Source organism: Corapipo altera, unplaced genomic scaffold (assembly GCF_003945725.1).
Source record: "Corapipo altera isolate COAL_440 unplaced genomic scaffold, ASM394572v1 61281, whole genome shotgun sequence".
NCBI classification, from domain to species: Eukaryota; Metazoa; Chordata; class Aves; order Passeriformes; family Pipridae; genus Corapipo; species Corapipo altera.
This window is the reverse complement of record NW_020884921.1, coordinates 519,232-542,032: the sequence shown is the minus strand read 5'-3', so window position 1 is coordinate 542,032 and position 22,801 is coordinate 519,232. Positions and strand designations below refer to the sequence as shown.

The window sequence follows — 22,801 nt, the reverse complement described above, 5'->3', positions numbered from 1 at the left end:
GAATCCTCAAATCTGTTTCAAACAGCAGCTCTGAGGCCAATTATTGATCTATGCTATCAGTGTCCTCCTCTCACACCCGTACCCCTCACTGGTGGGATAGCAGAGGACACCACCTGGGCCTTGATTACTACCCACAGAACTCTGCAGTCACTTTTGATGCAGTCTGGGTTGCCTCTGGCAGTATCATTGGTACCCACATGAAAGAATAACAAGGGCTAGTAGTCACTGAGTTGGACAGCTTCAACAGTTCCTCTACAATATACAGGATCCAGGCCCCTGGCATACAACAAAAACCTCTAGATGATGGGTCAAGTCAGGTCATTGAAGCAGTTATTTCAGACAACTTGTTGATTAAGGTTCCAAGACCTATTTTCTGAATTGCAGTTTCCATCTCTTGAGCTCATAGTCATATAAGCATGGTTTGAGATAACTGTAAGGTTGTAGATTTTAGGGAAAAAATAATCTATGTTATGGACTGTAAAAATTGGTATCTTGCAGACTGCAGAAAGTTCCTTGTTAAATTCAGGCTCCATCCATGAGAAAAAAACAGGAATGTATGGAATTCCATCAGTTACTGCTTTTTAAACAAATACATTTTTATGGTTGAAATGTCCAAAGAGTTTATCAGTCTTAACGCTTATCTCAGTCTGAGGAGACTGGAATGTTTGCTAAAGAGGATGAGTTGTGAGGTAGACCAAACTCCTCTCTCTCAGCAATTGTAAATTCAAAATTAAGGGGCTTTAATCGAGGAAGTGTGGAAAAAACAGAAGAAATAACAACCCTTTATTAAAAGATATATATATGTTGGCAAAAACAGTAACAAAACACAAAAAAACTAGACAGTAGTCCTAAAAAAAAAAAAATCTGAATGAATCCTTCTCTGTCCTTTAGCACAGTCCTAATCGTGGCCTGCAGGGGGTGCTGTTGGATTACTGAAGGTGTAGGGCCTGCAGTTCTTGTTCCCAGATCATGGTGTTCCAAGGCTCTTCCCTTCTCTCCCAGCAAGCACAGACCTCTCCGATGAAAGCCCAGTAGCTCCCGGCTGGAGTCACGAGGCAGTGTGCGAACCGACCGAGTCCGGTGGTCCGGCCTCACCAGGACGGAAAGCCAGAAAGAAAAAACTTCCAGGCCTTATCTCCAAATGCCCACACGCAGATCCTTGTCTCTGTCCCCGAGAACAAACTCCCCAGTCTGCCTCCCTCCTCCCAAAACTTCTCTCTCCTCTCTCCCTAGCCTCTCTGATGGGCCATTAGCTAGGAATTCGACCAGATCTAGGAATTCGGCCAGATCCTTTGTAAAGCTAATTGACTCCCTTCCCCACACTCACTCTGATTTTTCTTAGAGTGGAGCAGGGGAAGCAGAATTCCCCTATGGAATTTATAACCTATAACAACGTCCTTCATTGTTAACTGGCAAATTTACAGAATATGCACTTACATTTTTTTCAGAACATTGCATTGCAGAGAAAAGATATGCTTCCTCCTCAAACTGAGATTTTGGAAAATACCATATTGAGAAAATATATAATAATAGCATATAATTATATAGATTGTATATGTAACTATATATATAATATATATAATCTATTATGTGATTTATATTATTTATATAAAATATAAATTAGCCTAAAATAGTGCATTTAGAAAATATTCCATTAGGTTAATTTCAACATAACCCTTATTTGGGCCCTTCAGGCTGACAGTACAAAATGCCTGGATATGCAAGTATTGCACCTATTTTTTTCCATTAATTAATATTGTCCAAAGATCTTCTGTTGGTGTGAGGTAAAAGAACAAGGAGTGGAGTTTTATCTTATATATGTGTATGTGTAAAAATTTCCACTTTTTCAGTGTTCTTATGTCATTTTGATTTTAGTGTTTGAAATGTTTTTTGTAAATATAAGTGGAGTTTGTGAAGAGTATGTGATGAATGTATATTTTATAGACTTTTCTTAAGTGTTTCATGGATGTGATGGTGGAATGTACTGGGTACAGATGTCCAGGTGTTGGCAGTGAGGGGCTCCAGGGGTGGTGTGTATGAGGAGAGGCCAGTGCTGTCCTGTGCCAGGCACAGCTGTTCTAGGCAGCTCCAAAACAGACCCAACACTGGATACAGCCAAACCCTCCATCAGCAAAGGGTGGTGTGCTTCTGGGACAGCGTGTTTTAAGAAAGTGGAAAATGTTGCATGTCAGTGTATCATAAGGTTAAACAAGGGAGAGAAACAACCCTGTGAACAACAAGGTCTTTGATGAAGGAAGCAGAGAAGGTATTCTAGTCCCTGGAGCCAGGTGGGGGAGACCATAGTGGAGTAAGTATTTCCTTGAAATTTGTGGAGGACCCCATGCCAGAGCAGGTAGATATTTCCATAAGGAAATGGAGCACATAGAGGACCCATACAGGAGGAGTTCTTGAAGTACTGTAGCTTGTGGAAGGGACCCCATGCTGGAGCAGGCAAAAAATGTGAGAAGGAAGGAATGACTGAGAGGAAACAGGAGGGACTAACCTCTCACTATCCAATTCTATTTGAATTATCAATAAATTAATTTACCGTTCCCCATGTCAGGTCTGTTTTTTCTGTGATGATAATTGGTAAGTGATCTCCCTGTTTTTATCTTCACACATCATATTTTAATCTTATTTCTCCCCCTGTTCTGTTGATGAGCAACTGGATGGGGGCCGAAATCCTTCACAAGGCCTTAACTTCTTTAGTCAGATGTTTGTTTCAGATGTGTGCAGTTTTTTAAAGTTTCCTAGCAGGACAGAAACTAGCTTGCCACTGAAAAGTTTTAACTCTTGTGATGTTAAAGTAGTAAATGATTCATACAGGCTTTTTTTGTGGAGAGAAATTGTTTATTCCAAAAAGTTTGTCAGGTGACTAATGGTATTCTAACATAGAGTTAGAACTAATTGAAATTTAGTTTTTAAACTAGAATGTCAGGAAAAGGCTTGACCAATGACAGTTCATGCTTATATCTTGTCTTCTTTCTTAAAAGCAGAGCAGAGCATTAAAAAAACCAAACAACCAAAACCAGCCAGAAAACTCATTAGTAGACTCTCTTTGCAGCTGTGCGGTGTTCCCAAAATTTCATAAGAACTTGCTAAAGTAATTCTAGAGTTGTTTTATTTACCTGTAACATTCTTATTTGCATTGAAAAGTGAAATATGTCCTCTCTTGTACAATTATTGTACTGGGCAAGAGTGAGCATACAGGGAGCTTTGTTACAGCAGTTGGGTATCGATATGAATGTTTTTTCTTGGTAGTTTCTTTCAGTTCCCTTTTGTGACCTTGACTTTTGCCTCGATCTCTCTTATGCTGTTATTCCTTCTTACTGCTTGCTTATTTTCTTCATTTTCTGCATTCCTGTTTAGTGTACTGTGCTTTTCTGTGTAGTCCTCTTCATACCTTCCTGCCCAACACCATTGTAAGCTGCCTTAATTTTTGTGTTTTAAGACTCTTAATCCTACTGTTTGTCTAATCAATTTCAGTTTCCTCAGAATACAGCCTGCCAAATGCTCCCCTTCCTACCACCTGTGTCTTGGGTGTCCTTGTATGACTTGAAAGTTGCTCTCATTTGTCAGTTTTCTATGCATTTGGCACGTTATCTCTCCCTCTGTAATGAACAAGCTTGTCCATTTTCATTGAAAATGGCTTTGATTTTTAGTAGCAGAACTGTTTTTCTGAATTCATGTTTTATATGCTGTGGTTTTTTTTTTTTTTTTTTTTAGATGCTGGATGTCTACGACATTCTTCCTTTTGATAATCCAGATGGTGGCGTTTGGAAACAAGGATTTGATATCACATACAATGAAAATGAATGGGACAATGAACCACTTCAAGTTTTTGTTGTGCCTCACTCCCATAACGACCCAGGTAATATTTTAATTGTGTTGATTTGACTACTTAGAGGCTTTTGAATTAGGAAATATATTGCTATTTCTGTCAAGATTTGGGGTTTTATGAAGTATATTATTTAATAAGTTAGATTTAAGTCTATACATCTTAAACAGATGTATAATTTATGTGCCATTGACTTCAAATGACAACTGTTATGATATAAATTGTACATCTACTTATTTATTAACCAGAGTAGAACTTCAATGTTGAAATTGATATGTAATATGAATTTTCTGTGTTCATTCTTCTGGTAACCCATTCAGTTTATTCATTGCTGCATTATTTGCTGTTCTTATTTTGACTTTTGGACTGTCACAGACGTGTAACCCTTAGCCTGCGCTAAAGAAGTATGCTTTTGGAAGATGTGACAGTGGTAAATCTGAAGTTTTTGACTGTAACACTGCCTTTACTGTTTTGCACACACCCCCAACCTCCAGTGGGATAACATAAAGTCTAGATTTAAACAGAAAACTAGGTATGCCTACCTAATTTCACTTCTTCTGCCCAAGTGGATGTTAACTGTAATAATTAAAATGGAGAAATATTCCTTTATTTTGAAATTGCTGTAAAATTTACCACAAAGCAGTGAATTATACTGCTACAATATAGTTCTGATACATGTACACTGAACATGAGAAGCTGATGGTTGTTATTGTAGAAAGCCACAACTTCAGTGATATTAGATTTTACTACTGTGTATCTCTTTAACAATTTAATTTGTTGTTTGAAGTGGATCTGAGTAAAGATATGGTAGTTTGAATGTAAGTGGCTTTTATCTGCACATATCTAGCATTTTCAAAGAAAATGAGCACTGAAATTTGGAGAGGAACATCAGGGGGGCTGCATACGGGTTGTGCTGCTGCAGTGAAGGTACTTGTGTCTGAGTGCGCCTCCTGGCAGCCGCACTCGCTTTCCCGTTTCCCTGAAGAGCCTGACCGTTAGTGTCATATTTAGAGCGACATTGTTTAGCAAAATGCCGTGGCTTTCCACAACGATTGCAATGAATTCCAGGAGGATTTGGCTTTTCCCCTTTGCTTTTATCAGGGCAGTTAGCCTTAAGGTGTCCTTCTTTATCACAACTATGGCATCGAGGGGTAAGACGCAGTATTGCAGCGAGGGCAGTCATTTTGTGATCTATAGTACCCACTTTGGAACATGCAGATACCATATCAGCCACAGATGGGTCTCCTGGCAATGCATCTATAATTTTCTAACAATCTTGGTTAGCATTATCTTTTGCTAACTGCTTTAGGAGTACCTGACACAGAATTTCATCATCTACCTGCTTTTCTAATGAAACTGCAATACGTTCAACAAACTGTAAAAAAGGTTCCCTCGGTCCCTATTTCGCTGTTGTATATCTAGGATGAGGGGAAGCAAGTTCCATAGTTTTAGTCAGAGCTAACATTCCCACCTGCTGTGACATTGTTGTAACACAACAGGATCGCACTGGGCTTCTAAGTCAGGATTGCTAAAACAATTTTTTCCCATTAAACTTCCACTCCTACGCCCAGTCTCAGATCCCCTGCAGGAAGTCTCATATTCTTCATAGATATTCTTTCTGCTTGTTTCTGCCAGTTAGATTTAAACACTTGGTGTTGTACAGGTTCAAATAAAACTTGAGCTAGATGGTCAATATCATAAGAAGCTAGCAAATCAACATTAATTGCATGAACCATACACATAACTTCATGAGAATTTACACAATATTTTATTACATACATTTGCAAATCCTGAATAGCCTTCCAAGCAGATACATGATGTTCATCTTACTTGCCAGAGTTAGGAACAGCTTTTAACACAGGATAAGCTTCTACTCCTGGCTCTATTCCTGGAGCAAATGCAACATCCTTCACAGCTTGTGAGGGGTGCCCAATCTTGTCTAACAACTCCCATTCCCCCCTTTCCGCAGCTTGTATGTACACCATCTCCCGAAACTTTGTAGGATGATGTGGCATCACTGTAAAAGTTACTGGTGGCAAAAGTCCATGGATTAGTCAGTGTTCATGTCTTTAGGCACTGGGCCCCCCCCACGTATAGGTTGTTGTACAAGTTTCGAGCTGGCTTCCCGCCAAGTCCCCAAAACTCGACAACAAGGACCCGCCTCCCAGAGAGGGAAAAGAGGGAAAAAAAAAAAAAAACAAGCAGCCAAAGCTATAGCAAATATATATGTATATATATATATATATTTTACATATGAGACGATAGACAAAAGGAAAATACCACACACCCGGGGGGGGGGGGGAAAGGGGGAGGGAAAGGGAGAGAGACAAAAAGGGGCAAGGACCGAGCAAGTCAAACAGCCAGCCGAAGGCAAACTAGCAGAAATCTCACCACTTCCCTTCGAACAGTCAGAATGACTTGACGCAGCCCAAGGCTCTCCTCTCACGCGAAGCGGATAGCGGCAGTCACTGTAGGCCTTGGCTCCAGATAAGCTCGACCGAAACAGGGACCCACCGTTCTCGAACCTCGCCGGAGAGGAAGAGGGCGCGATCCCTCCCACTGGCTTTATTTATACCTCCAGTTACGTAAAGGAATAGCATGGAATACTTCCGTGATCACTTTTCTAGTTCCTTCCTGGTTACAAGTTGGTCTCCAGGAAGGCCTAGGGTGAAACCACTACAGTTGTAAGGCTCAGATATGGACAGAGGCATTTTCAGCTTCCTCCATGTCTGCATCATCTGTTGGGGGTGCTGATGCTGACTGATACAAGCCTTTATTAGGTATATCATCCTCATTGTTTTAGTCAGTGTCCTCGTCCTCCTCCTCCTCCTCTGGCAGAGGAACAGAAGATGCAAACTTTTGCTTTGCTTTAAATCCTTCAAGTTCCATAGGTGTGTTATAATGGTAAGGGACTATTGCAGTAGGGGACTTGTATTGACAAGGAGTTTTAACTAGCTTGTGGGGTCAGGATAGCGAACTTTTGAGCTTTTCGGGGTTCTTGTATCCAGACCCTTGGTAGATTTTTTAGTATGTGTATGTGGACACCACACTGTTTCTTTTTTATCTGCTAAAGCACCCAATTCATCATCAGAGGGGGAGGTAGCAAGCGGAGATGCCACAGCAGCTGAAGTTCCCTCCTCCCCTGCATGTCCTCCTGTATTGACAAAGGCTCTGTTTGAGGCAACTGAATACCTTCCGAAACTTGTTCATTAAGCCAGTCTTTTAAAGTCTCAACCAGTATATGCCAGGTGGCAGGCAAACCTTCTACTTCCTTAGCACTCTTAGTATCCTTATAGACCTCTTTCCACAGTTTATTCTCCACCTTCTCCCAAGTCTTAACTTTGAATCCAACTGATGTGTTAGCTTCAAAGCCTTGGTTTTGACACCAAAGCAGCAAATGTTGCAAGTCATAATCTTCAACAGTTACACCTTAACACTTTAGGAAGTGCTTCCAAGTGGATAGCACCAACTTTTCCTCTTTAGAATCTGATTCCCCATTATCACAGTCTTTGTTCTTGATGGCGGCTCACCTTTTCCTGGTGTCAGTAGTTCTCAGTAGTTCTCAGGTCCGGACCCAGGCAGTCTGCCCACTGCTCTCAGCTATGCCAAGCTCCGTCACCACCATCTGTCACCCGATGGTCAGTATTGCAGTATCACATCAGGGTCACCATATGTCGGTGTAGAGTTGTGACGGCCGATAAAGATACAAAGAGTCAGTTATGTGCAGAAAAGATGTCTGAAGTTTCACTTTATTTTCTCATCTGCTTTTTTATACTCCTTGCTAGCATCAAGCAGTCACCTTATTTTAAGTAAGCAAGCAACAGCATTTTCATTGGCTAGGATCTATTTGTGATACATTTGGCAAAGCTCAAGGGCTTATTGCAGTTCCCACATCCTAGGCCTACTGACTTTACAGTCTGTCTTTGTTTCTTCATTAGGGCTGCATACTGACTTTCTTATCATCAAGGATACACCCGAAAGTTTGCCCAGTCAATATCTTCATCCTAGGAGCTAATAGACCCACTATTAACCCCTTCAATACAGTATTGTCCAATTATGACAGCTAAATTAACCAAGTATGGATATAGTAAAAAGAAAATAATCACAGTATTAACTTTGAACTGCCTATCTGTAGAAATATCTTGAAACCTGTGTCTGTTTTCTCTCTTGTAGTTCTAAAAACTTTCCTAGAAAGAAGAAACTCTGTACAGACACTTAATAAATCCAGAGCTATCCCAAAGGACTATACAGAACTCATTCTCTTGGTTCTCCTTAGAAAGGGCTTTGGAGTTTACCTGTGTCATTTCTGCTGAAGTTAGTAGGATCATATCCTAACAACAGCCTGTTGGCATCCTGCTAGAGACCAGTTGCCAGGTCTGGTGTTACATCTGTCCTGGAATAACTTTAGCTGAATTGAACAAAGACTCGGTGCACAATGTAGGCTGAGGCAATTTTTCAAGAGCATGAGGCTTGGGAGCTGCATGGGAACATCCTGAGGAAAACAGAAAACTTCACCAGTGTCTGTGCAAGTCATGAGATTCAGTAGGGGCTCAGTGTCATGGTACTGATTTTTTTTATTTTTTATGTTTTATTTCTACTGACACTTTTTCTACAGATTCTAGTAATTTAAATTGTTTTAAAAATTATTTAATTTTTATTGGATTTGTACACCTTCAGTAACTGTCTTCCAAACATTGTGCTGATTTCCTCTATGGTGCCTGATGTGTGTAAGACACATGGAATTTACCAGTTTCTATTGCCATTATGGAAGGACTCTTTGGAGCTAACCGTTGGCTTTCTGAGCTCTAGCCTTTTGCTTTCTACTTCACGTCCAGCTTTGAGTCATGCCTCCTACAATCAGCTGTGGTAGGTTTTCACAGCCAACACCTTTTGCATATGACAAGATTTAGCACTGAGTGCCTTAGCAGTATTTGGTTCATTCTGTAGCACTAGTTCTGTTTCCCAAAAGTGACTCACTGAATGTTGATTCTGAGGAATCTGAGAAATTTGAGTTTACTGAACATCTTCTCACATCAAGATTATTGCTGGACAGGCTGGGTTGATGGACCAAGGCCAGCTGTATTGAAGTTCAACAAGGTGAAGTTCTGGGTCCTGCTGTTGGGTCCTGACAACCCCCTGCACTGATATAGGCTGAGGGAAGAGTGGCGGAAAAGCTGCTCGGGGAAAAAGGACCCGGGTCTGCTGTTTGACAGTGGCTGAACACGAGCCAGGAGTGTGCCCAGGTGGCCAAGAAGGCCAAGGGCATCCTGGCTTGGATCAGTAATAGTGTGGTCAGCACGACCAGGGCAGGGACCGTCCCCCTGTACTGGGTGCTGGTGAGGCCACAACTCTAATCCTGTGAACACTTTTGGGCCCCTCACTACAAGAAAGACATTGAGGTGCTGGAGCAAGTCCAGAGAAGGGCAACAGAGCTGAGTAAGGGTCTGGAGCACAAGTCTGATGAGGAGCAGCTGAGGGAGCTGGGGGTGTTTAGCCTGGAGAAAAGGAGGCCCAGGGGGACCTTACTACAACTTACTTACTCCTTACAATCACTTACTACAACTACCTGAGAAGAGGGTGTAGCCAGGTGGGGAGCAGTCTCTTCTTCCAGGTAACAAGTGATTTACAGGAGTAGATGGCCTCAAGTTGTGCCAGGGCAGGTTTAGATTACACAGTAGCAAAAAATTCTTCACTGAAAGGGTTGTTGAATATTGGAACAGGTTGCCCAGAGAAATGGTGGAATTGCAACCCCTGGAAGTGTTCATAAAAGCATGTGGATATGTCTCTGAGGGACATGGTTTAGTGGTGAACACGGTGGTGGTTTAATGATTGGACTTGATTTTCTTGGAGGTGTTTTCCAACCTAAATGATTCTGCAATTATTTTGGTAGATACTGCTATCTGTCACTACAAATTACAGTCCTCCTCACCGTGTGCCAAGCAGGGCATACGATCTGGAGGCTGTTGTTAGCTCAGCTGGCCAATAGTAAAGGCTCTTAATATCAAGTTGTACTGGAGGAGACTTCATCAGAGTCTCCAGATTTTTGGCTTTGTGTCTTTTGAGACTAGGAGACTGAACAGCTCTGTGTTGCTTCTATGAAAACAGTTCTCAAAATAGCGGAATTGCTGAGAACATGGACACATCTCTTATTAGACTCCAAAATAGGATGAAAGTTACTGAGCTCACTGAGTGAGAAATGCCTTGAGCTTCACTATATATTTGCCATGATTCCTGAAATATTATACTATCTTTTGGAAGGTCAGGGTTTTCTCCAGGTCCAGAGACCCTCTCCATGCCATTCCTCTCTATCAGGTTTGGGTTGTCTATGTTAAAAAAGCCTAAACAAACAAACAAACAAACAAACCAACAAAAACCCCCCACCTCAAAGTCCCCAAGCAAACCAGTAAAAAAAACCCAAACAAACACCCTCACAGAACAAACCAACAAAAAAATAAGAAATCCCAAGTAAACAAGTCGCAGCACCAAAAATACCAACCACTGAAAAAAAAGTCAACCAAAACCAACCCCCCCCCCCCCCCCTTTATAAAAGTTTGTGAGTCACCAAGATTATTAAATTTCTGAGACAGATAAAGCATAACCAGAGGTAGCATCACCAACACCTTTTCCACTTTAACTTTTTGTGTTATCAGTATGGAATTTTCTCTCCCAGTAGGAATTTGCTCTTTACCTAGGAAGTAGGTAAGTAATGTGTCCGTCTATTTCTTAATTTTTACATATGAGTGATGCCTCTTGGTGCACCTGAGAGCTCCATCTAAGGAAGCTTAATCTGTTTTTCCCTTTCCAGCACTGCTCTGACCCTCTTCCAAACACAGGCCATAGTGAACATAGCTTAAGATTTGTATTTTTACAAGCATTCATACATCTGTCTTGGAGGGAGTAATGAATCAAATCTATAGTAAGATACTTATTCTTTCATCTCTGAGAGAAGTCCTCCTCGTGACTGTCCCTTCAATAATAGGGTTTGAAGAATTCTTTGAAGTTATGAGTGCTGTCTCCCATCTTTCTGTTGCAGCTTTTTTCTGGTGTATGTTGTTCACAAGAGCTTGCCTGAAGTCTTAATGCTGTTGTCAGTCACCTTTAAGAGCTGACTTCCTTACTGCTGCCTGGTTTTTGTTCCTAAGTCTTCCTTCTTAATATGTAAATTCTTCATGCCTTTACTATAAAATTGTGTCTGTCCTTTTACTAGCAGCAACTAAAAGCAAGAAGTCTGCATCTCCTCATACATACAATCTAAATATCTCTCAGTATGTTTAGGCTTCTCAGTTGATACCTAATAGACTTAAACTGAGAGATAATCTGGTAAATGTAAATGTTCCTTCACCAAAGGTGATCATGTGAGACTGGTTATTGTTTGTTTTTGCAAAGAATGTTATCGTAGAAATCTCCTGACTTGATACTGCTTTTGGTAGGGACATTTCTGTGCAATTGTCTAGAGTATGAAACTACACTTGAAAGAGGGAAAAATTATCTGTAACAAACATCTGAAATCTCTTGTATAGCTAATGGTTACGTTATTCCTTTCTCAGATAATTAAAAAAGCATTGTGCAAAGGAAATGCATTCTGGAAAAAAAAGCTTAAGGCATCATGAACCTATAGTGTAACAATGTATGTAAAAGATATTTACCAAGAAATGAGATCAGTAAAGATATTAGATGCAGAGGCTTTAAATTCTTATTACATTTTATGTTTTCTCATCTGAGGTTACTTTAACTTCTCATGTAACCAATTACGCTAGTGAGAATACGCAGCTCAAAGGCAAAGAAACTGCCTTGAAACAATCTTAGCGGGTGGCATCCCTGCTCATTGGAGGGGGTAGGTAGGAACTAGGTGGTCCTTTCCAATCCAAGCCATTCTATGAATCTAAGAAACAGAATCCACAGGGAAGGTGGTGGGTCTAGGTTCCATGTTCTTTTTTGGGGGGGGATGACTGAATGTGCTGATGCTGTGAAACACTAAATTCTGCTCAATCTGGGTTAACTACTTCTGTATGAATTTAACCATGACCTAGAAAGTTGGGGTCTATGCTTCTCCCTTCAGTAGCTAGTGTATTTACCCATAAATGGGAAATAAGCATTGAGAATGGGTTCCCTTCAGACTTTTGTAGAATGGGTCCCCTTCACACTCTTGATCAGTGGTGGCATAATTGTCTTTTAGTTGCTGGCAGCTGAGGAAGATTTGAGCACCTCAGTAGAATGTCTGATCTGGGGGGGACTCACCCAGTGCAGGTTAATCTCAAACCAGTTGTTGTGTGATACTAGGGCCATCAAATAGGTGGCATTTCTTTCTGGAGCAGATTAAGGAGCGAACATACAACCTGCTATACTGGCAAAGCCCTTATGTCAGCTGTCACATGGTTCAACAGCAGTGACTGCCTGAAGTGGATTAGGCAGCTAAAATCCAGAGAGGAGAACTCTGCTCAGGGTCAGTGAAATTGTCAACCAGCACAGCTGGATTTGAAAGATGATGTTCAGCTATGACCCAAGGGGTTGAAAGACACCTCTAGCATCTATTGCTCTGTTAAGCAGTGATGATTTTGGTAATGACTTCTCATTAAATAATTTAAGAATTGAGATTTGTAAGCTTTGTAATATATGTGTACCAGATTAGAGTATTTTATTGCTCAATGTGGTTACAGACCTAGTATAAAGCAGCACTTAAATCTTATTGAAAGTGACCAAAGTAGATTTTTCTCTTGCCTCTCCACCCATGTGAAAGTGTATGGGCACCTCTCAGGACTAAATACTACTTTTTGACATTTCATTAATTATTGATAACATCAGTAACTTTGCCTTACTAGCACTCACATTAACAATTTTTTACTATTTAAGACAGTCTCCATTTCTCTGGTGTAAATCTGTATAGCCCTATGAAGTTAACTGCAGTGTTAAGATAAAAGAAAAATTAGGCATAAAGGTTTGATGCTGTTAATATACCATGGAGTTCCAGGGTTGTTCTCTGTTGACCAGGTATGCTGGATGGATATGCTATCCAGATATCTGGATATGCTTTTCAGATGACTTCTTAGTTTTTTAACATGTTTGGAACACAGATTGTTGAGACTGTTGTCTGACCCACCAAAATGTAGGAAATGGGTAGCTCACAAGTTTTTCTTGACATACTGAATTAAGGAAATTAGAGTTTTATTCCTGGCTTATTTCTCAGTATTTCTGTGTGTTTTGGGAATAGGGTGTGGACTGGGAAGATAATCTGTCAGTAGATGCTACAGTCCTCTTGATCTGAGAGATGAGGAAACCTAATGGAACTTCTCAAGGAAGATCAATTTGCTGATATGTACTTTTTCCTTTTCAATTACTTAATTTTTCCTTAAATTAAAAATAAATAAAAAAAAGAAAATCCACGATTGCTGGTGCCCATGTATTCCATGTATTCCATTGATCAAACTTTCTATTTTACGAAGTAGAAAGCCTAGTAATCCAGTATACATTTATAAATTTAAGAAATAAAACATCTAAACTTTGTAAAATCAAACTCCTGAGAAGTTTAGCGCTTAAAGCTGTTCGCAGCACATAAAGTTCAGTTTTCTAAGAAAAACCTTCACTTAAGTTTTTGTGGGGAGCAGAAAGAAGGCAGTTCCCTAAGGCTATTGGAAGCAACTTCAATTTCATTTGTTCTTTTTCTTAGGTTGGCTGAAGACTTTTGATGATTACTTTAGAGATCAGACACAGCATATTTTAAATAACATGGTTATAAAACTGCAAGAAGACAATCGAAGGAAGTTTATATGGTCCGAGATTTCCTACTTTTCAAAATGGTGGGACGGAATAGATAGCCAAAAAAAGGATGCTGTTAAAAGGTTTGAACGCTGAACTATATCTTACCTTCCATGTATCGTGCTCCGAGATTTATGTATTTTGACTACACTGTAGACTTGAGATTTCAACTTACTGTGATGCAGAATTGCTAGAACAGTTGTCTGCTTCAGTTCTGACTTTTTGGACTTGATTTGGGTTTTTTCCACTTGCAAAATAGAAATCTCTTCAGAAAACTGAAGACAAATTACTGAGTTGCTTAAAAATTTTACTGAATGTTTCTATGTACAGCCATGAAGATATCATTCAAGTTGTAATGAAATTGTGATTACAAACTTTATTTGCAGTCACATTAAAGTATTGGCTGTGGAATAAATATAATCTTTCATAATAGCTACTTATGTTAATAATTATTAGCAATTATGTTAATAATTATGAAATGAGGGGTTTTTTGTTTGTTTTGAAGTATGTGGAGTTTTTTATAAACATTCAGCTGCTTTAATGGTAAAGTAGTATGTATTCTAAAGTCTTACTCTTCTTAGTTATTTTTAAAATCACAAGTCAAAAGGTAATGTAGAAGTAAAAGATTTCCCTAGATATTGAGACAAGAAAGCAGGCTTCTTGGATAAACTTGAACTAAGGATCTAGTTTGGAGTTTTCAGGAAGTGGTGATTGTTTTTTGTTGGGTTTTTTTTTTTTGACTTTGCTTTAAGATAGGAACTAACAGTTCTTGGCTTCTCTTTGTGATGCCCTCCTTCTCATGCCCTGCTTCAAGATGCATGTGTTGCAGTATATAGTAAGTCTGTTAGATCTTCACAGCTGTAAAGGTTAGGTAATGCTGGAAATCTGGGGAATTATGTAGAAAACTAGTAATTAAAAATTTATGTACAATGCAGGAGTATTATAGCACAGCTGTTGTTTTTTGACATTAAAAAGGTCTCTTGTAACACAATAAACAGTAAATGATAATCACTAGGTAACTATGTCCTCTCTTCAGAGGAGTCAGGTATTGATTAAGCTGCTCTAACTCAAAGAAGTGCCCTGTAGATTATTTTTTTGCTATGTTTTTCATTACTCTTATGGGTATTATCTATGATGTGACTAAATTTTGATAAGTTCACTGCATTTCTTTCTTGAGTTCATTAAAGATTTATACTCTGGTGTACAATGTAAATGCTGAAACTGTAAGGACAACCTGATGTTGGAAATGTGGTCATTATGTTCACTGACAATAGAGAGACTGGATTATCTTGTGATCTGTTTCAAGAAGGCATTTTAATGAGTGTGATGATGTGAAGCCTTTATAGAGACAATAAACTTCTAAGATCTGTTGGCTTTCTAAAACTCTAAAATGAACGTTAGATCAAAGATGGGGAGATAGTAGTAGTGCTTGGAATGTGTAATATCTGGGCATCTTGCTCAATTGGCCATCAGTACCACGGCACATACATTTTTATTTTTGTAATCTGTACAGGAAACAGTGTTCTTCCTGATTTAAAAAAAAAGGTATCTAATATGGCACATGCAGTAGAGCTGGTTTTCATTGCGCAGAGGCATTAAAATGTCACTGTTCGACTATTCGTTATTCCCAATTTGATTAAAGAAATGTAGTCCAATTATGGAAGTTGCACGAGTAATTTAGATTTTGGCATCGCCTCACTGTTAAATACCTACTGGGTATACAGAAATTGATTTTTAAGAGTGTGTTTTCATATGGAAGATTCTGAACAAAATTTACATGTTTTTCAGGTTAATAAAAGATGGACAATTTGAAATAGTAACAGGAGGATGGGTCATGTCTGATGAAGCCTCTGCTCATTATTTTGCTTTAATTGACCAACTAATAGAAGGACATCAGTGGCTAGAAAAGAACCTTGGTATGTATATTGATCTAAAATTTAACTATGTTAATACTGGTTTGTTGTTTTGGTTTTTTTTTTTTTTTTGAGTTGTTTAGGAGGCTCTCTTTACTTTATTTTCCTAAAAGAATAAATCAGACCACTTGCAGGAGTCCAGTATTTGCAATTTGTGATTGCAGATAGAAGTTCCTGGGCAAAGGGAATTCGAACAATTTTATGTCATAACATTTTGTCTTGATCAATGTAAGATATGCATGGAATATTGGCATAACAAAATATTAACACTAGAGCATGCCGAGTTTTAGATACCATTTCTGGTATCACTAGCAGTTTCCAGTTGCCATATCAGTGTTTTAAAAATCATGACAAAGGTCTTAAAATGAATGAAAAATTTACATTTCTTTCATGTGTTTGGATCTCTTCTGCAGGCTTTCTTATTCATTAGGTTCTCTTATGTAAAGCTTTCAAAAAAAGTAAATATGAAATTTAGATGTAGCAGTAGTAGTAGTAGTTATAAACCCTAAACTGATTGTAATGTTAGAATTGTTTATAATTGAAAAATAAAAATGCTGCTGTTGCAACTTTGAGGAATTACTGACTGCAGTTACATTGACTGAACTGTTTTGCTGGCTTTGGGATGGATTTTTTGTTTAGTTCCATACGTAGAGATAACCCTTTATATATAGAAAATATTTGTACAGTGATTTTAATAATAACATTATTTCATGCAATTAACTGAAATTATTTTGGAAAGCTGTTCCACCGTTTTTCTTAGATTGCAATTTCCAAAAACACAGCTTGACATAATTGGATGGGGGAGGAAAGACCTAATAAAAGGGATTGCATTCCTTACTGTTTTGTTTTCTTTTGGAAAGATGGTAAAAAGTGCCAGTGGAACTATGCTGAAGAACTAAGAGTCAGATATAGGTTCCTTATTTACTATATGAAGTTCAGAGAAAAGAGGGTATTCATTAATGTGATTCCATTGATCATCAAACTAATAAATCAAAAGAAAAGTTAGTTCTGAAACCAAAAAAGATTAATGTTATTTAAATAGCAGTTAAATTTCAACAAGCTACAGTATCAATCCATCTACATCTGTTCATTTTCCTTCAGCTTTTTTTTTCAGTTGTAACATCTGTAAGCTACTTAAACTGAAAAGGGAGATGTGTTTCATTATGATTCTGAGTAAAGATGTTCAGTGCACAATTGAAATAGTGTAGCAACAAGGAGTACTAATCCTGAATATTTTTATTTATTTAGAATGTCTTGCTTATAAGATATTTGATTTGTTTATTTGTTTGTTTAATTGTTTATCTGTTTAGTTCTATCTTGTTAATTGCTGGGGGTGTTCTGCAGGAGGCTGAATAGTTAACTGTATATCTTCTTCGAAATATTATCTTTAGTGGTCTGATTTGAATTATTGGTATAGCTTTCTTTGGGTCAAAAGTAAAACTTTCTCTTCTTTTTGCTTTTTTCTTTTGTCAACAGGAGTAAAACCAAAGTCTGGCTGGGCAGTTGATCCTTTTGGGCATTCACCAACAATGGCTTACCTTCTGAAACGCACAGGATTTTCCAATATGCTTATACAGAGAGTTCATTATTCAGTTAAAAAACATTTTGCGATACAAAAGACACTCGAATTTTTTTGGAGACAGAACTGGGGTATATGTTTTTCCTTTATATCAATTTATTTTGTTAATTTACCTGGGTAAAATGCAACGAGAATTTGAAAAAATACTATGGAAGTTTTTAGAACAGGCTTAGAGGAGTAAGTCTAAACTTGAAAATTTTAAACTTGCTGTTCTGATTAAAAAAAAAATCCAAAGTTTTTCATCTAGCTTAACTTTTTCCTCTTTTCCTTTTTTTTTTCCCCCTTTTTTGAATAACGGAAAGGGAATGAGAATAGCTGCGAGGTAGGAAAGGTGTTAAAAACCTGTGTTATTGCTATTGTTCCTCCAATTTTTTTTCTTCATTTTCATTTGTGCTTTTACTTTCTCTTATTTTCATTCTCTCATGTGCCTTGCAAGTATGCATAAAAAAAAATATAAGGGGTGGAAAATTCTTTCTCTGCTTTCGTTTCTTTTCCTCCCTCCTACTCCTTTATTTCCTTCTATGTGGAAATAAAGTGTACGAGAAGGAACATTTCAGCTAATTCAAATGTTGTGCTAATGAGGTGATTGGCTTTTGGTTTGATTTTTTTCTTTGCTTTGTTTTGTTGGATTTTATTTTTCAGTTGTTTTGATTCACTCAAAGTATAAAAGATATGCTTGGTTACCTCCAAAATTCTGAAAGTCATTATAATACCCCAATCTTGGCTGAATCTGGTTTTATCATCTCTATATATAAGGTACATACAGAGGTAGACTTAAGATATAGATATTCAAAATAGAAATTGTCTTAATCTAGTGTTTTTAGTGCAATTCTTAGATTAAGATCATGGAATTAATTTAGTTTTGGCAAATCTGATAAGGTTTATTTTAAAGGTGTACTCTGTGTATTTAATTCCAGATTTGGGATCCAGTACAGATATTCTTTGTCATATGATGCCTTTCTATAGCTATGATGTTCCTCATACGTGTGGTCCGGACCCGAAAATCTGCTGCCAGTTTGATTTCAAACGACTTCCTGGAGGAAGAGTAAGTTGTCCTTGGAGAGTTCCACCAGAAGCCATTCATGCTGGAAATGTTCAACACAGGTACAGTTTTAATGTATTCCCGAAGGGAATAAATTTAAAAAAACCCAGAATTATGCTGGTTAAAGATGACATGTAGCATAGCTTGGTGAATTTATATAGTTCTGTTGTGTTTTAACAGCTCAGCTCCACACAACTGCTCACTCACTGGCCCCATGGTGGGTTTGAGGGAGAGAACCAGAAGGGTAAAAGTGAGAAAACTCATCAGTAAGAGATAAAGGCAATTTAATAGGTAAAGGAAAAGCTGCAAATACACGCAAAGCAAACCAAGCAACTAATTCACTGCTTCCCATGGGCTGGCAGGTATTCAGCCATCCGTGGGAGAATAGGGCTCCATCCCATGTGACTTGGAAAGAAAAACACATCACTCCAAACATCTCCTGCTTCCTCCTTCTTCCCTGAGCTTTATATATTAAGGATGACATCACAAGTTATTAAATATCCCTTTGGTCTATTGAGGTCAGTTGTCCTCACTGTGTCCCCTTCCCACTCCTTGTGCACCCCGAGCCTGCTTGTTGGTGGGGCGGGGTGAGAAGCAGAAAAGGACTTGGCTTCAGTGCAAGCCCTGCCCAGCAATAACTAAAACATCTAAAATATCAGTGCAGATCGAAATCACAGACCCATACCAGCTACTGTGAAATAAATTAACTCTACCCCAGTCAAAACCAGTACAAGTTCTTAAAATAAGCTTGTAATAGGTAAATATTACCTATTACTTAATGTAGTGTGTGCTCCTTAGTTCAGAACATAATTGTCAGTGAAATTTGAAGGAAGGTTGTAGTTAAGAAGGATGAATTTTTTTTTTCTTTTCTATTCATGATACATGAGTCAATCTCTGAATGACAGGCAGAACATTGTCATCTGTTTAGTAGAACATAGTCATCTGGTTGTAGTCATGTTACTGGTTTCCTGTAGTTTTTGTGAATTTTATGAGCAGTGATCTGTCCCCTGCAAGTGGAACACTTCAGGCAGGAGCAGCATGGTATAGTATGCTCTAACTACAAACAGTGGCATATTTCCTAAATGGTATATCTTTGAAAAACGCGACAATCTGTTGCCTAGGTTTTCTGAAGTGCACACCTTAAATGAATCTGAGTCCTATGTCTTACGTGTCTTATGATGGGAAATCCTATTAGCCTCAGTTTTAGTTTTCAGATAGAAACACTGTGTTGTTTTGCCACAGTCAAGAATCAAGTTTATATCTTCACAAAACTATTTTTCAGTTTTGGGAGGAGGTGGGGGGAAATTAAAAAAAAAAAAAAAAAAGAAAAGAAAGGAAAACTAGAACTGCCGAAAGTTTTTCCAGTAAATGCTTGTATTCTATGGTCCTGTTACTATCTTCAGGCCTTCAAAATATCCCAAATTTCCAGAGTTAGAAATCTATTTAGGTGTTTACAATTGGTACAAATTGCTGAATATAACAAATGTATTTAAGGGTAGCAGGGTGACTTTTTGGCTCTTGATGCTGAAGTTTTAAAGTGATGATAAAGTGATGATGCATTGGTTGTCTACATGTCAAGTATGCATCTCCTTTTTTATGAGGATAAATTCTGAAAAGCGTTATGAAAACTTCACTTTATCATTAAAATTAAATTACAAAATGTTATTGAAGATAAAACCAAAATAAACCAGAATACATTACAATTGTCATATTTTAAAGTAGAAATTGGAGTGATAGTAGGAAAAAATAATTAAAAAAAAATAAAGAAATAAAAGCTGATGGTGACAACAGAAAAGTAGAAGAATCATTATGACACACTCAATGCTTATAAAATGTGAAGGAAAGCTCTTATGCCTTTAAATCAAAGTTGTAGAAAGAAAAATCTTGACTATGTATCTCAGTTAACTGGGACAAATATTTTCAGAAGAGTAATAACTTCTTTAAAAAATACCTGAAACGTAGAGGCTATAAATAAAATGTAGAGTGTCTGCTTGGAATAGTTTTTTTAATGGTCTTGTTTTTTAATTAGATCTTATTTTATCCTTGCACTTCCTAGATGCAACCTTTGTATAACAATCTAAATTAGATCTTGTAACAGAAATGGTTCTTTCACGTGTCAAAGGATATCGAAGAATAAGATAAATGAGGCAGGTATGTAGTGAACATATGATCAAGTTGAAGAGGTTATCATCTCAATATGGTCTCTGAAACTTAATCTTTTACATCAACTTTTGGTAGATAAAAACAGTTTTGGTGTCTAACAGAATTGAAACAGCAGTATGCTAGATGATGCCTAAGGGAAAAGTAAGACTTACACATGGTCTTTGAGTTGGAAACCTGGAGTATTTACATTTGGAACACTGAAACTGCACTTTTAGTGTCTATTTTCAAACAAAGCCACTAAAACACAGGAAGTAATGTTTTGGTGGAGAATGCTAAAACATCACTTGTATTTTATGAAAATGTTGACATACTGTAAACAACCAAAAACCTCATTGATCTGACCTCTGTAATAACATATTTTACAGTTGTTGTGATGAGGAGAGGTGTGAGAAGTAATTGGAAAATCTATCTCTACATCATAAGCTTTCCAAGGTTAAAGGTTTATAGAATACTAATTAATCTGTCCCTCATCTCTGATTACTTTAAGACTGGAAAAATACAGGAGATCTAGATGACATGGATTTGAAAAATGTTCATTAATTTAGAGACCAGGTTTAGATCGCTGACTTTTCTTCAATGTTAAAGATAAAATAAAATTAATAAAACCCAGATCTTGAATACTCAGCTGGGACTGTTGTGTTTGATGTCAGTGCTATTATGGCCTTACATATACATCAAGAGATGTTGAATTGAAAACTTCAGGCTAGTAATTGTTGGATTTTTCATTGCCTTGCTACTTGAGTTGTGACTTAGTAAGAAGGAATGAAGCAGCAACCTAATGAAAAGCTTGTACTTGTTAATTACACTTTGTAACAGCATTGCACTTGCCCTGATTTGCAGCTGCATTCTTGTCCATATTTTTAAATGCTGAAGCTTTTCACATTAGGAATAAAAAATAGCTGTTGGGTTTTGCCTGCTTTTTTTTTTCTTTCCCCCAGTGGAAGCAGAGTTTGTTGTGGTGTATGTCTCTCTCTTCCATGTGTGGAAATAGGAAAGAATTTTTCTAGTTGCAAATTTTCTCATTGTCGAAGAGTGAGTCCCTAATGAGGCCATAAACACTGTCAAACATGTCACATAGGACTTGCTATAGCTGCTGCAAAATTTCTTGTGATTCCCACGGACTCTGGGTGACTATTGCTCCTCCTCCTTTGACATAGGAAGAGGCAAAACCAGCCATATTGTTTTCATATGTATTTAGCTGAACGCTTGAATTTTTTGCATTAAAAGAACACACTTGTGATACAAAGGGGTTTTCTTTATTTGTGGAAGGTGTCAATCATTCAGTGATAATCTGAAAGCTTTAAAACAAGAAGTTTATCATCTCTGATCTCCTTTGTTTTTAGATTTTCACTCATGTAGGCAGGATAAACATATATCAAAATGTATCTAATGCTATTTCATGGGGGAATAGTAAGGGTAAAAAATTCATGGGACTCAGTGGAATATTTTCTTTCCTGGAAGTATTTTTCATCTTCACCAAATTCTCTCTGGGATTTTCTTTTGACTCTTTCTCACTCCTCTCTGAAGTAACAATTTAGGAAGTTATTTAAGAGAAACTTAACAACATATATGAGACATCTAATTTTTCGTCAGTGTTTTCGCAATTGAAATTGGTTTGCAATTGAAAGAAGATCGTGCTACCCCCTTAAAAATTTCTAATAAGATAACTCACAGTTATGAGTAGAAAGGGAGAACAGCAATACTGATGAATTTTTGCAGTAGATTTGGAAATAAACTGGAGGAGGACTTGGAAGAGAGATGTCAAAGTCAACTGTCCTATTAACTGCGACTTGCATTTTTCAAGAGGCTCAAACATAAAGTATAATTTTAACTATGGACTACATGTGGAAAATTTCAGTTTGACTGGTCTAGAAGAAAGCATTGTAAAGTCTTGTGTTGTGCCAGTTGTTCTGGTAGCTGTGCAGTTAGGAAGTTTTTGTGTTTAAATTTACAACGTGTTCAAAGCCATGGAAAGTACTGATTCAAGAACAAATACTTAGTAATCTGAACTATAAATCAAATAATAGACGGGGAACAGGGGGAAGCCACTTTTTGCATAAATTCTAGACTCAGTAGAACTCTGTAGATTCTTAACTAAAGTTAATATTGTGGCCCTTTTCTCCTTCCAGAATACAGCCAAACTTTGTATTTATTCAGTATTTCTGTATTCTGATAAATAAGTAAGCCTTGACATGCTGTTAAAAGAAATATGAGTTTCAAATATATTGGAGTAGAATTTTTGCATAATATCTGCATAATATAGTAAATCTTCAAGAATATTGGTTGAAAGTTGATTTTGCTGGAGCATCTATAGAAAATACCTGTAGAAACAAAAAACTCACTGGAATCTGGATGTTGCTATTTTTCTCTTTAAAACACTGTAATTTGTATTGCTGTTTTCTTAAATATATTACTAAAGTTTGTATTTCCTCAGAAAATTAGTTACGTAATTTTAATTAGAGAGGATCAGCATCTGAAGATGTTGATAATAATTGTAACTTGGAGGAGGAAGA

At 37.7% G+C, this 22,801-nt stretch overlaps 1 protein-coding gene across 1 annotated transcript in view; it reads left to right on the top strand.

Annotated features, from left to right (window-relative positions):
* The window catches only part of MAN2A1 (mannosidase alpha class 2A member 1), a 111,437-nt gene that overhangs the window by 18,915 nt on the left and 69,721 nt on the right, over nt 1–22,801 (top strand). Inside the window, exons 3-7 of the mRNA XM_027656847.1 lie at nt 3,727–3,871; nt 13,503–13,674; nt 15,380–15,507; nt 16,981–17,154; nt 18,001–18,187. Of these exons, the coding sequence (XP_027512648.1) occupies nt 3,727–3,871; nt 13,503–13,674; nt 15,380–15,507; nt 16,981–17,154; nt 18,001–18,187 (806 nt within the window). The remainder of the gene's footprint in view (nt 1–3,726; nt 3,872–13,502; nt 13,675–15,379; nt 15,508–16,980; nt 17,155–18,000; nt 18,188–22,801) is intronic.